This window comes from Peromyscus maniculatus, chromosome 2, assembly GCF_049852395.1.
Source record: "Peromyscus maniculatus bairdii isolate BWxNUB_F1_BW_parent chromosome 2, HU_Pman_BW_mat_3.1, whole genome shotgun sequence".
Lineage (NCBI taxonomy): Eukaryota > Metazoa > Chordata > Mammalia > Rodentia > Cricetidae > Peromyscus > Peromyscus maniculatus.
In genome coordinates, this window is record NC_134853.1 from 31,962,651 (window position 1) to 31,976,165 (window position 13,515).

The 13,515-nt window shown below is 42.6% G+C and overlaps 1 protein-coding gene across 18 annotated transcripts in view; it reads left to right on the top strand.

Moving 5' to 3' along the window:
- Asph (aspartate beta-hydroxylase) overlaps window positions 1-13,515 on the top strand; it is a 230,008-nt gene that overhangs the window by 142,367 nt on the left and 74,126 nt on the right. For all 18 annotated transcript variants that reach the window (XM_042270857.2, XM_076563917.1, XM_076563922.1 and 15 more), the window contains one exon: window positions 12,406-12,491. In XM_042270857.2, the coding sequence (XP_042126791.2) occupies window positions 12,406-12,491 (86 nt within the window). The remainder of the gene's footprint in view (window positions 1-12,405; window positions 12,492-13,515) is intronic.

Consider the following 13,515-nt stretch of genomic DNA (forward strand, 5'->3'; position numbering starts at 1 on the left):
TCATCCTGCATCGTAGGTGAACAGCACATTTCTCTTGGCTACTGTACTGCAGTCTCATATTTCTTTCCCATAAATTATTTTGCTTTTCAAATTAGTTAATTTAATTTCATCAAATTCTGCCTTTAATAACTACTGTAATAAAAGTCAGTCACTAATATTTTGCATGAATAATCTTGATGAATGCTTGTACAAGTTGAGTATCTTTACCTGAAATATTTGGAATTAGAAATGTTTTGGATTTCTAAAGTTAGGAATACTTGCATATACACAGTGTGATACCTTGAGGATGAGACTCAAGTCTTCTCATGCAATTTATTTATATTTCATTAATATAATTAATTTTGTATATTGTGGTGGTTAATCTCAGTTGTCAACACTACAATATATAAAATCACCTGAGATACAAGCCTCAGAGATTTTATCTTGATTACTTTAATTGAGATGGAAAGACTCACCAATGGGTGGCACCATTCCCTAGGCCAGTTTCCTGTACCAAAAGGAAAAAGTGAGCTGAGCATAGGCATTTGTCCTTCTCTGCTTCCTTCCTGAGGGTGTAGCCTTGGCTCCTGACGCCCTGCCTTCCCAATCATGGTGCTGCCCTGTCATGGTGAACCCTAGAATTGTGAATCAAAATAAGCCTCTCCATCTCTGAGTTTATTTTGTCAGCATATTTTATCATACTAACAGGAAATGTAACTAAGACATACATATTTAATAATGTTTTATGAAACAAAATTTGTAAGTGTTAAAATATCATATTTGTAACATCATGTGTTACTCAGAAAGCATTGAACTTCTGAGCATGTTACCCCAGAGGGAGATGAAAACATCTCTTCTTGTAAGGTCCTAATGACTAGCCAAGTTGTGATTTGACCAGAGTTCACCTGGGGACTCCTGAGATTGTTAGACTAACTCAGAACAGTGGGTGAGGGGTTACATTCAAGAGCATGGATGATCCCAGAGACCCTCCATTTCCAAGGTCTGTACACAATAGGCATGATGGCCTTCCTGTGGCTGTGTAGATGGAGTCTGCTGTAGTCATCCTTCCACACCTATATCCTCTAGCCCCTCCCAGAGATCCGAAGGCCACATGTAATGAGTGTAAAATTGCATACAGTTTGTTGTGGAGGGTGGCTGGATACTCAGGTGAGGGGTCCATGACCCAACCCGCCCCATCCTCTCCTTCCAAGAGTGAAGGTCAACAGTCAACAAAGTCAGCTATGGTGATCTTTGACCCAAGCCCACCTGGACTCCAGAAGATGGCAGCAGTTTGGCTGGAGGATAGACCTATACAACAGAGCATTTCAGATTTGGCCTTTATTGTGTTTCTTATTTTTTATTATAAATAAAAATTTACAAATTTTTATTGTGGGAAGGTGTCATGCCATAGCACACGTGTAGAAGTCAGAGGACAGTTTCCAGGAGTCATTTCTCTTCTATCATGTGAATTCTGTAGCTCAAACTCAGATCACCAGGCTTAGCAGCACATGGTGCCCTCACTCAGTGGGTCATCTCGCTTGCCCAGACTGGGATTTTGGATTAGGGATTCTCAAAGTGTAATGGGGTTTGGGGAGCATGAGAAGTACACTGTGGCTCCATAGGTATAGTGTGGGTCAAAAGAGTTGCCTGAACCTCTACCTGCTCTACCAGGGAAGTGTTTGACCATAGAGCAAATCTGGAACTATAAACAAACAAACAAACAGAAAACAACAGCAACAACAAAAAACCCTTTACACATTTTCTAATACAGTACTGGGTGGTTTTGTGTGTTCACTTGACACAAGCTAGAGTCATTAAAGGAAGGAACCTCAGTTGAGGAAATGACTCCTGGGATCCTGTCCTGTTTGAGTTCCTGTCCTGACTTCCTTCAGTGAGGAACAGCAGTCTTTCCCTCCCCAACTTGCTTTTTGGTCATGGTCTTTTTGTCACAGCAATATAAACCTAAGACAGTGACTCATACAGATTTTCTGTGGAATTCAGAAGCAGAATTTTAAAGTAAATTAAGATGCCATATGTAGAAGCTGTACCTAATGTTGGTGTGGTGCTTCATGCCTATGTCTGTCGTCCATGGCAGGTAGGTGAAGTCAGATCCCCCCACTGCACTGACGGAGACACAGAGGCCTAGCCAGGTATTTCATATAAGAAGTGGCACCGCTGGAGCTCATTCTCTCATGTGTCTGTGTGATGTCACTTGGTGCTTAAGACACAAAATGAAGGGAAATTACTATGGTTTTTTCAAACCACCTATATTTAGAGACAGTAATACAAAGTTCAGTTAGTTCCTTTGTACAATGTACTACTTACACTAATACTTAATTCCACTCTGCCATCATCATCAAAGCTATGAACACCCCACTTCCTCAGAGTCTGGGCCAGATGCCAGAGATAGGAAGCAATTGTAAAGAGTGTTGGCATTGCGGTCTACTGGGGACAACCCGAGACCAAGTCTGGGCTCTGCTGTTTAAGGACTATGTATCCTGGATAAGGGGCCTAAGTGTTTAACCAATTAAGTGCTCAATAGATGCCAACTATACATCAACCAAGAATTTCCCTGGTATGGTAACAAGCACATATAAACCCAGAAACTTGGGAGGTTGAGGTAGGAAGATCATCTGACACAGAGAGTTCAAGGCCAGTCTCAGCAACAGACTAAGACCTTTGTTTCATAAGCAAAACAAAAAGAGTAATAGAGGCCCAGAGCATAACTCATTTGGTAGAGTGCTTGCCTAGCATGCACAAAGCCCTGGGTTCAGTCTTGATCCCTGTACTTTGTAAAACCTGGTGTGGTGCCTCATATCTAGTATCATGTAATGGAGGCAGGAGATTCAGATGTTCGAGATCATTTTCAGATACATGGTAAAATCAAGGCCAGCCTGGGCTACATGAATGAAACTGTTGGGGTGGTGGTTGGTAACATATTAAGCAAAGGAAAGCTGTGTTATGGAGTTTTGCTGTCTCACTACAAGCAGCTGAGCTTTGCAAACCAAGAACCTCCTGGTTAGCTGTGCCTGTATCTTGTCATACCTGTACAGACCTACTTAATGCACTAAAACTTTAAATGGAATAAAATGTGAGAAATAGCTTGAGCTTTTGCTTCTTTTTCTTGTCTTCCTTCTCGGTCCTTCCAACCATGGCGCCCTGAACAGTTTGGATTAGTCATTCTTTAAAGCAACATACTTGGTTTGTTGTGTACCTCAGTTGCTTAGCACTGTTGTGTTGTAGAATATCACTTGAACTATGTAAAGGTGTGTTACATTTTTTTGCTGCACTTGTTTAATTATCTAATGATGTGTTGCTGTTTGACCTTGCCTGCCCCAACCACCTGATGGTCTAATAGAAATCTAAACAGCCAGTAGTTAGACAAGAAGAGGCTAGGGCGGGGCTGGCAGGCGGAGAGAGTCAGCAGGAGGAGAAATCTCGGCTAGAGGGAGAATGGAAAGAGAGCCAGCCAGCCAGACAGACAGACAGACATGCAGTAGGGCATACAGAATGAAAGAAAGGTAAAAAGCCTGAGGCAAAATGCAAATGAAGAGAAACAGGTTAAATTAAGTTATAAGAGCTAGCAAGAAATGGACATCAGATCAGGCCAAGCATTCATAACTAATAAGTCTCCATACCATGACTTGGGAGTTGGTAGGTGGCCCAAAAGAAAGCCTGCTACACTGTGGCTTTTATTTTAAGGAAGTAAACGTGCCTACATTACAAACCAGTACTGCTGTTATCCCTTCTAGAATGTCTTGCTTTGTTCCTGCATTCATGCATCCAGAAACAGCTCTTGGGGAATTTCTCTGTGGTGGGTGAAGTGCCAGATGCTGGGCATCTGTGATGGTGAGGTCAGTTCTTTCCTTGTGGAAACAATAAGCCTGCAAGGGGCAAGGTCGGGAAGTAATTTGGAAAATTGAGTGCTGTTCATACAACCACGCTATCAGTCTGAAGAGTAGGTTGGTTTTTGTTGTTGTTGTTGTTTTCCCTTTAGGAACAAAATGTTATAGAAGCACAGAAAAGGGTGTTCTTTGTTGATGAACTATCATAGATAATTTCACGGGATTGCTTTGAAATAGGACCACAGAATGTGAAATCGGGGATTGTTTAACAGAAGTATTGGAAAGGGTTTTCCAGGTAGAGAAAACACCATTGAAAAGTCAACTATGCAATTTCATGCCGTATTTTAGAGGCTACAGAAAGGAAATGTAGGCATCTCGGGTAAGTAGTAAGTGGCAGAGATGGAAACAGAGACAAAGGGCCAATTTGAGAAAGGAAGAGACTCAAGGTAAACACTGTTTCCCTTGAATAAGTACAGCATTTCAAGTGGGTTTGTGGGAGACAGTCACACAGTTAAATTAATGTCTCTTTAATTAGTAATTTAAAATGTATTTGCTGGTACTGGTGGTGCACGCCTTTAATTCCAGCACTCAGGAGGCAGAGTCAGGTGCATCTCTGTGAGTTCAAGGCCAGCCTGATCTACAGAGTGAGTTCCAGGACAGCCAGGACTACAGAAAGAAACCCTGTCTCTAAGGCAGCCCGACAGAAATATTCTCTGTCCCTCTTGTGGCTTCCGTGGACATCTGGAGTCCTTCGTCTGGTTTCTCATTGCACTGGTCTTTTGTGGTGGGCTTTGTGTTGTTCCTTTGCAAACCTTATGATCGCTACCGAGCATGTGCCCTGGACTCTCTTGGCTCTTGCAGCAGGTTTGGCATCAGTAGGTCCCACCTCCACATGGGCAGACAGCACATCAGTACCTGTGCTCTCCGAGCAGTGTCACACCTTCAGCCTGCTGGTAGTCTAGAAAATTCAGGTTTGCTCATACAAGAATTTGTATTTTGTGGCAACAAGCCTTAGAGTTCAATCAGGGCGCTCATTTGTCTCTCCTGTCACTTAAAATAAAAATAGCTAATAACAGATGTCTGCGTTACTGATTGCCTTGGTCTCCTGTCCTGTAGCAGTAATGAAATATTTTGACAGAAGCAACTTACAGGGGAAGGGGTTTGTCTCAACTCACAGTTCAAGGTTGAAGTCCATCATTGTGGGGAAAATCATAGCATCAGGAGCAGGGTACATTGATTGCATCTGTAGTAAATAAAAGCAGGCATGCAGGCAGCTCCCCTTCTCAACAGATTGTGACTGAGTTACAGAATAAATACTTTTCCTCTGCCTAGACTGCCACCCTTGCCTGGGTGTACTTAGTTTCCATTTTTTTCCAAGAAGGTTCCACTGTTTCCTTTCATTTCACTAATAGTACTCCTAATCTGAAAGTCAGAAATGCTTCAAGACCTAAAATATTTTTGTGCAAAGAAACAATTCTACAAGCAGAAATCCCATCTCTGACTGTAGGTGATGGATGTCATTCAAAACACATGAAAGTCAGAAATGCTGCAAGAGCTAAAATATTTTGTGCATAGAAACAATTCCACAAGCAGAAATCCCATCTCTGACTGTATGTGATGGATATCATTCAAAACACAAGAGAGTCAGAAATGCTGCAAGAGCTAAAATATTTTGTGCATAGAAACAATTCCATAAACAGAAATCCCATCTCTGACTGTAGGTGATGAGTATCATTCAAAACACAAGAGAAAATTTCCTTCAGGTGTGCATGTTGTATTTGTACTTGTGTATATGTGTGTGCATGTATATGATGTATACATGCATATACATGTATTCATATATGTATATATGGAATAGATGAATTTTATGTGTGGCTTTGACTCCAATAACCAAGATTTACTAATGTAATTTATTTTACATATGCAGAGATTCAAAAGTGCTATATTTTTGAAATCTAAAAGACTTATTTGTACACTTAACCTGTACTCACTTTTCCTAAATTCAATTTTCACCTTAATGTCTTTCTTCCTAGCTGTGGTTTGGATAAGTGTTCCCCAAGGATATGTGTTGAAGTCTTTGTCTCCAGCTCATGTACTACTGAGGTGAAAGGATATTAAGGTGCCATCCCCTCCTCATCCTCTTTTGCCTTCTGGTTGCCCAAGGTGGGCAGCCCTCCCTCATTGTGCTTAGTGTCTTGATGTTCTGCTTCAGCCCAGGCCCGGAGTCAGCTGAGCATGGGCTAAGGCTTAGGAAAACATACGCCAAAATCAACCTTACCGTTTTATAAGTTGATCGTCTAGTTTATTGTCACAGGGATGGAAAGCTAACTTTACATGAGACTCTAGCTTCTTTGTGAAATTGTCTGTTGAATTCCAAACACAACCATAATATTTTAGAAGGTAAAGATTTTGAATTTTCTCTCCTTGGTGACTAATGCAAAATAAAGTAGTCAGTGTCCACATGGGAGCCTTGTATATGTTCTCCCAACACATGGTGTCATTTCCCATGGGGAGGATTTGGCATTTGGTTGACATTTCAAGGAATTTGGGCTTTGTTTTGGATGTTCTGGGATCTACAAGATTATTCTGAATAATGCAGTAGCTTGAACAAGCTGCATTTGGAAGATCCTCCGAATAATATGGCTCTATAGGCATAGAAACTTAGTTTTTTGTGTGTTTTGTTGGGAAAATTGTTTTGCTTGAGTGGAGCAGATCAAATTAAATGTGAGGATTCTGGGTATTTTGTCAGTGGCCAGCTTCTCCCATGTACCACACTCTGGAACATCTTCCGTGGCCTAAAGGGGAATTAAAGGAGTCATGATGAATTTCTCTGAAGGCTAAGTATCTAATGTTAGTGCCCTGCCCATGCCTGTACTTTTCCATTTTATCTGTCTTTATACTTCAACTGCAGCATAGCAAGCGAAGCAAGGCTTTGAACTGGGACTGTCTCCTCTTCTTTCTTTGTACTTTTGGGAAAAGATTTGTATTGACAAAGATTAAAAAAACAGAAGTCTTCACTATAATGTAGACAGAGTCCTCGTGAGTCATCTTAAGTTATCCAAATTCAACAAAAATTAACCATCCTTCCCAGTCCCTAGGTGTCGACTTTGGAAGGCTCGGAGGCTGGGCTTGGTGGTATAGGTCTATAATCGTAGCTACTTAGGCAGCTAAGGCAGGAGGATTACAAAATCCAGACATGCCTAGGGTCTAGAATGAGTTCAGATCTAGCTTTTGGAAAGTTAATGAAACCTTGCCTCAAAATAGTAAAAAGGGAAGTAGGAATATAGCTCAGTGGGAGAGCATGTTTCTAGCATGTGTTAGTCTTTGAGTTTAATCTAATCCCTAGAGCATGGGGGGTGAGGAATGAACTCTGTTCTCATTATTTAAATCAAGGAAAATCAGAGGCAAAGAGATCTCAGGAGAACCAGCCCAAAGCTCTCACTTGTAAATAAGGAAACTGAGGTACAGAAGTATAAGCAAGTTTGCCAAGTCCTGTTATGACAGGAACTGGGACTCATCATTCCTACAGCTTGTTCATTTGCCTCAAAATAAGGAAGGGGTGAACTTTTACAACTGTTGAAGCTTCTGTGTGTTTATAAACATTTAAAAATAAAAATAGCTGTGATAGGATGAAACTTGGACTTCAGAATGAAAAATGGGCAGGCTACTTTCTTGGCAGTAGATGCTGTGAGGTTTTGATATTTTGTCTATTTTTGTGCTGTTATGGAAATGTGGCACGAGGGTACTTCCATGTGACTCTTCAGTGGGCATTTAATTTTAATGTAGACTGTTCTGGGTGTCCTAAACTGCCAATAATTTTTTTTCTCCTAAGTAAATCTCATATTAACTCGAACTTCATGCCTGGTGACACAAAGGACACATTGGAAAAACCTCCAAGACCTGCAGTAAAGCCTGCAGTCAGGTTCACACAGGCTTTCCTGGAGGCCCCGCTGTCACTCTGCAGACACATGAGATGTACATCTTCACTGAGACAATACAACAGGACCTCCAGCCACCACCGCTCCACACCCAGAACTGGTTTCATTTCTGTGGCAGTGTATGTACTGACACACAGTGGGATGCTGAGAAGTCCCACTAGTTGGCAGTCTTTTCAATCTCGTTTTTAAGGTTTTCAGCAACAAGAAAACTAGGAGTAAATAGAGGTGAGAAGGGGAAGAAAACAAGCCAAATAAAGATCATAGAAGTTATTTTCACTGTCTAAAGAATGAGCTTTAAAATATTTAAAGTTTCAGCTTTATTTCTGAGGAGTGATGATTGAAAGATGAGGCTTGCATCATAAAGAATAACAGATGCCCTAACGCTGGGCCCCAGAAGTGGGCATACTCGCCCACCCTGGGTAGGGAGTAGCTCTAGTTCCTCAGGGTGGGAGCCTCCTCCATGAGTTGTTGAACTCCACCAAGGCTGCCCTCTTCTGAGACCACCCCGTGCTTGAGGTCAGGCAGCTCCCTAGGCTTGCACTCTTCTGAACCATCCTGTCTAATTTATGTTTGTCCTCCTTTCAGGCCGCCAACCTAGCTCCATACACATGTTCTGGGAGGCGATGAAGGGTTAAGACTCAGACACACAGGCATATCCTTTACCAGTAACTCATATCCTCTGTCCTGTGGAGAGGCAGGAGGCTAAGGGTTTTCAGGCAACTTTTCTCTTGGAAATCAACAAATAAGCATCCCATTCCTTCCGTTTGGGTGAGAGGAGGAGAGAGGTAAGGTGACTAACCCCTTTGCCACCTTAGCAGTCTCATCAGTGAAGTTAGTTCCTTGTGTGTGGGAAGACGACTGAGGGTAGCAACCACGTGTGCAAAGCCTGGTGAGGTGCTCAGAGAGAGATGCTAAGAGCCAGCGGTTTTCCTTGGCTGTATTTACCTGTCCCTCATTTGCTCTTGTTTTACTTACCCACTCTGACCAAGTTGCTGATGAGGGTCTCTGGTAGGCAGGGTGGAATTCTCTAAAGTCAGGCCATTACGGGGTGTGAGGAGTAAGGGACTCTGTTTCTTGTCTACTGAGATTGAGCTGTCTGTGTTTGTAGACATGCAATGCAAAATAAATAAATAGCTAAATAAATAATTATTAGTCGGTGTGAAAATTAAGCTATAAAGGCCCCATGGGCTGCCGAAGACTGACCCCCAGAGACATGTCACCAAAGGGTCCAGCAGAGGGGAGAAGCTATGGAGCTCACGGAGAGGCCAAAGAACAGGGATGAAAAGTAGGGGACCCAGCAGTGCACTGGAAAAAACCATTGCTGGGAGCAGGAGCAGATGAAGCAGGAAGAACTAGGTCTAGTGAAACAAGAAGGAACCACACAGGGCCATGTCTGGGTCCACGGTCTACTGCAGCCTGGGGCTGTTTTGATGTCTGTGGCCTGTGTTACCACCAAAGGCCATACGAATATCCACGGTCTATACTGCCACCTGAGGCCATGTTGATATCCCTGGGCCATGCTGTTGGGGGCCATGCTGATGTGGGTGGCGTGTACTGCCACCTGAGGCCGTGTTGGTGTTCATGGGCCTGTCTTTCCTGGGAACCGTATTGATGTCCTTGGTCAGTGCTGCCCTGAAGCTGTGTTGATGTTCTTGACCTGTGCTGCTGCTGAGCACTATGATGGTGTCCATGGCCTGTGCTTCGGCAGAAGGCCCTGATGATGTCTGCGGTCTGTACTGCCACCAGAGACCCTGTTGAGATCTGTGGCATATGCTGACCCTGGAGACCATGTGGATGTCCTTGGTAGCATTGATGACTGCAGACTTACAGTTGAAAATGAGAGACATAGAAGGCTTTGGTGACAACCCCTGCCACCACCACCCCACCCCAAGATTAACAGCCTAGACAGGAAGCCGTTGAAGATAACCTTAAAAACTGTGATAAGGATGCTGAAGTGTATAGCTCTCCAGAATTGAGGGCTCCTGGCAGGGCTGTGGGTGGGGAAGGACTCAGTTTTCTTTAAAGGGGTGGCAACTGAGAGCTTGACCATGCTCCAGTGTGATATAGGCAACAGAAATTGGGCCTGTGTCCTCCTCCTCCTCCTCCTCCTCCTCCTCCTCCTCCTCCTCCTCTTCCTCCTCCTCTTCATCTTCATCCTCATTTGGGGAAAGTCACAGGAGAGGGGAGACCTGGGAGGACTGGGAAGTGAGTGTGATTGGGATGCAGGGTGTGAAATCCCCAAATAATCAATAAAAAATCATTATGTTGAAAAAAAAAAAAGCAAGCTGGAAAAGAGCAGGTGGGCTGTGGGGATGTCGGCTTTAACAGCAGAAGACTCAGGAAGGGCTCCTTGGGGCTTGTGCTAAGTGGTTCATGCGTAGCATTGACTTAATTCTCACCCCCTGCCCCCATTTTAAAGCAAGAAAGTGAGACTCGGGTTTAGAACCCGAAATGGCATTTATATATATATATATATATATATATATATATATATATACACACACATACGCATACATACATAAATACACACATATATATATATATACACACATACGCATACATAAATACACACACACACATATATATATACACACATACGAATACATACATAAATACACACACACATATATATACATACACACATACGCATACATACATAAATACACACACACATATATATATATATACACACATACGCATACATACATAAATACACACACACACACATATATACACACATACGCATACATACATAAATACACACACACACATATATATATACACACATACGCATACATACATAAATACACACACACACATATATATACACACATACACATACATACATAAATACACACACACACATATATATATACACACACATATGCATACATACATAAATACACACACACACACATATATATATATATACACACATACGCATACATACATAAATACACACACACACACATATATATACACACATACACATACATACATAAATACACACACACATATATATACACACACATACGCATACATACATAAATACACACACACATATATATACACACACATACGCATACATACATAAATACACACACACACACATATATATATACACACATACGCATACATACATAAATACACACACACACATATATATATATATATTTGTATTTGTATGTCGTTAGCCGTGATAGAGTTGGGCCTCAGACTTGCCACCAACCATTAACCGCTGAACTCTCCCCTCTGGAAGGCCTGTGTTTCCCCATGTGTTAGGTGAGAAAGCCAGAGTGCTGAGAGGGGAGGAGGTGAAATGCCACTGTGAGGTCATGGAGAGGGAAGGCTGAGCAGACGTGGGGAGGCTGGGGTTTGGATGGATTGGTTGATCTGCTGTAAAATGACTTTAGCATTATTACATGCTGATGGACCCCAAGAACATCAAAAAGTGAGGCAGAGAAAAGATTGATTTCTCAGGCAGAGGACGAGGGCATGTGGGTGCATGTGTGGACCCTAGGGAGCAGTCTCTCTTGCTTTGTCTCAGAGCAAGGTGAAGGTTAATAAGTCTATAATATTAATATAAAAAATGAATCCATCTTTGGATTGTTCTCGCTTATCCTGTTGCATCACATTTCTGGGATCGAGTCCTCTTCTCTATCTGGAAGCTTCTGCTTTACCCTTCAAGCCTCTGCCTTTGACCAAGTGGGTTCCCAGGGAATTGGATGCCCCTGAGTATTGCAGGGCACTACCCAGTGTGCACCAGCAGGCCCTGCCCTGACTCCTGCAGAGTGGGATGCCCTTTGAGGAGAAGGGCTTTGGTTTGCATAGGACCCCAGACCACTTGCTAAATAAATGATAACACTCAGCTTTGGTTTAAGACATGGTGCCACCCTACAGGAGCCTGCAATTTGGGCTACGTAACTTCAGGGATAAATATGCTAATAGGAGTCATATGGGGGAGAACCATCTAGGAGACATGTTCATGGTGGAGGAGAGAAGAGGCTGGGCAGAAGATGGAAGCCTCAGGGAGAAGGAGTGGGCGGGGAGAGAGCTCGCAAACTAAACAGTAGCGGGAGGTTGTACCAGCCACATGGCTCTGAGTGAAAGCATAGGGGAGTTTTCAACTGAGAAATGTAAGAGAAGCCATTTTCATGGAGAAATTGGCATAAGAAAGGGTGCTAAGGATAAGGAGGGAGGCTGCAGTATTCACATTTAGCAGAAGTGTAGACTATGGGGTAGTGGTGACTTCCTGTCGTAGGTTTTGCTGTCAAGCGTGAGTCTGCATCCTGGCATCCCGAAGCAGTGACAGCAGTAAGGACGAAGCTGGTGGACCCAGGTCACCAGATGGGCTGGCAACATTGGGGAGATATTGAGTCCCAGGAGAATTAGGAAGTGAGTATACACCGTTGGAAAAGTTCACTGACTTCTTCAAAATGATGTCTGCCTTACATTTATACAAAGAGAATTATCTGAACCATGAAGTGCAGGATGACCTGCAGGACGGCAGTGTTTTCCTGGGTCTTACCGGCTCAGTGGTTGAAAGCGAACTAGCAAAACCTGGCTTCTCAGCCTTATTTTTAATAATTGCCTTGACAAAAAGCAAATCAAATGGAAAACCTCTTTCTCTCTCTCTCTTTCAGTTAAGAAAAAGAAGCCTAAACTTCTGAACAAATTCGATAAAACAATTAAGGCTGAACTTGATGCTGCAGAAAGGCTCCGGAAAAGGGTAGGTTGAGGTTTTTGTCTTGCACAAAAATGTGCAATGGTTTCGTCATTAAAATCTTGGGGATTTCAGGTTTGTGAAAAGTGCAGTAACAATGGCAACAGCAACAATAATAAACATAAAAGAAATAACCCATGGTCTTCCCACACACCTCAGCACATTTCTGTGTGAACCGAGTCCCGTGGGGTAGAACTGTACCCAAAGGCCACATTGGAAGAGAATGGCCAGCAGGACCTCGCCTAGCGTCAGCCCACTTCTGTCCAGTTCTGATTACATTGATTCTGCAGCTACTCGGCCATTGTAGGCTTCAGTTTCCTTGTTTATAAAATAAATACCATATGTGTTAGTCCCAAATCCCTCCTGCTTTTTGTAAAACTCAAATTAAAAGAAATATTACCACTGCCAACTGCCAGTTGACCACCAGTCAATTCCGTAGACCTCAGAACAGACACAAGATGTCTCAAGTCCAGCACCTGTGGCCATCAAATGACACAGGCTTCGTGTTCTTCTCACTTGCTCTGTCATTAAGTAATTGGAATGTTCTACATTATCACTACATGCTTCAGCTTTTGAAAACAATGAATTGACATCATATTGAAATCTTATCTCTTTTAGCCTGGCCACAGTCATGTAATATAAGAATAATATAGTCCACAATATGTTTATTATATTGTAGTTGGGATATTAATTAATTATCTGCTTGCTTTTCTTAGAAATTTCATTAGACTATATTTAAATTCATAGTCTGTAGTGGTCATTAGTTTTTCTTTCTTGTGCTTTTCTATGGAGCAGCCATTCGCTGCAGAGAAGTGAGCTAAAGGGATGCATTCAGGGAGCCAGCTAGGAAAAAAATGTGCAAGTTAAGGGTGGAAGTGGGCTAAGTCTGCGCTTCTCACCTGTCAATTGGAAGCAGCAAAAGAAGGAGGCCTCTGTGATCAGCATTAGACAAGACTCCACAGCTGAGGTTTGGTCAACCCTGGTCACCAACAGATGAACACGGTAACTCTAGAGGATGCTGGAGATGGTG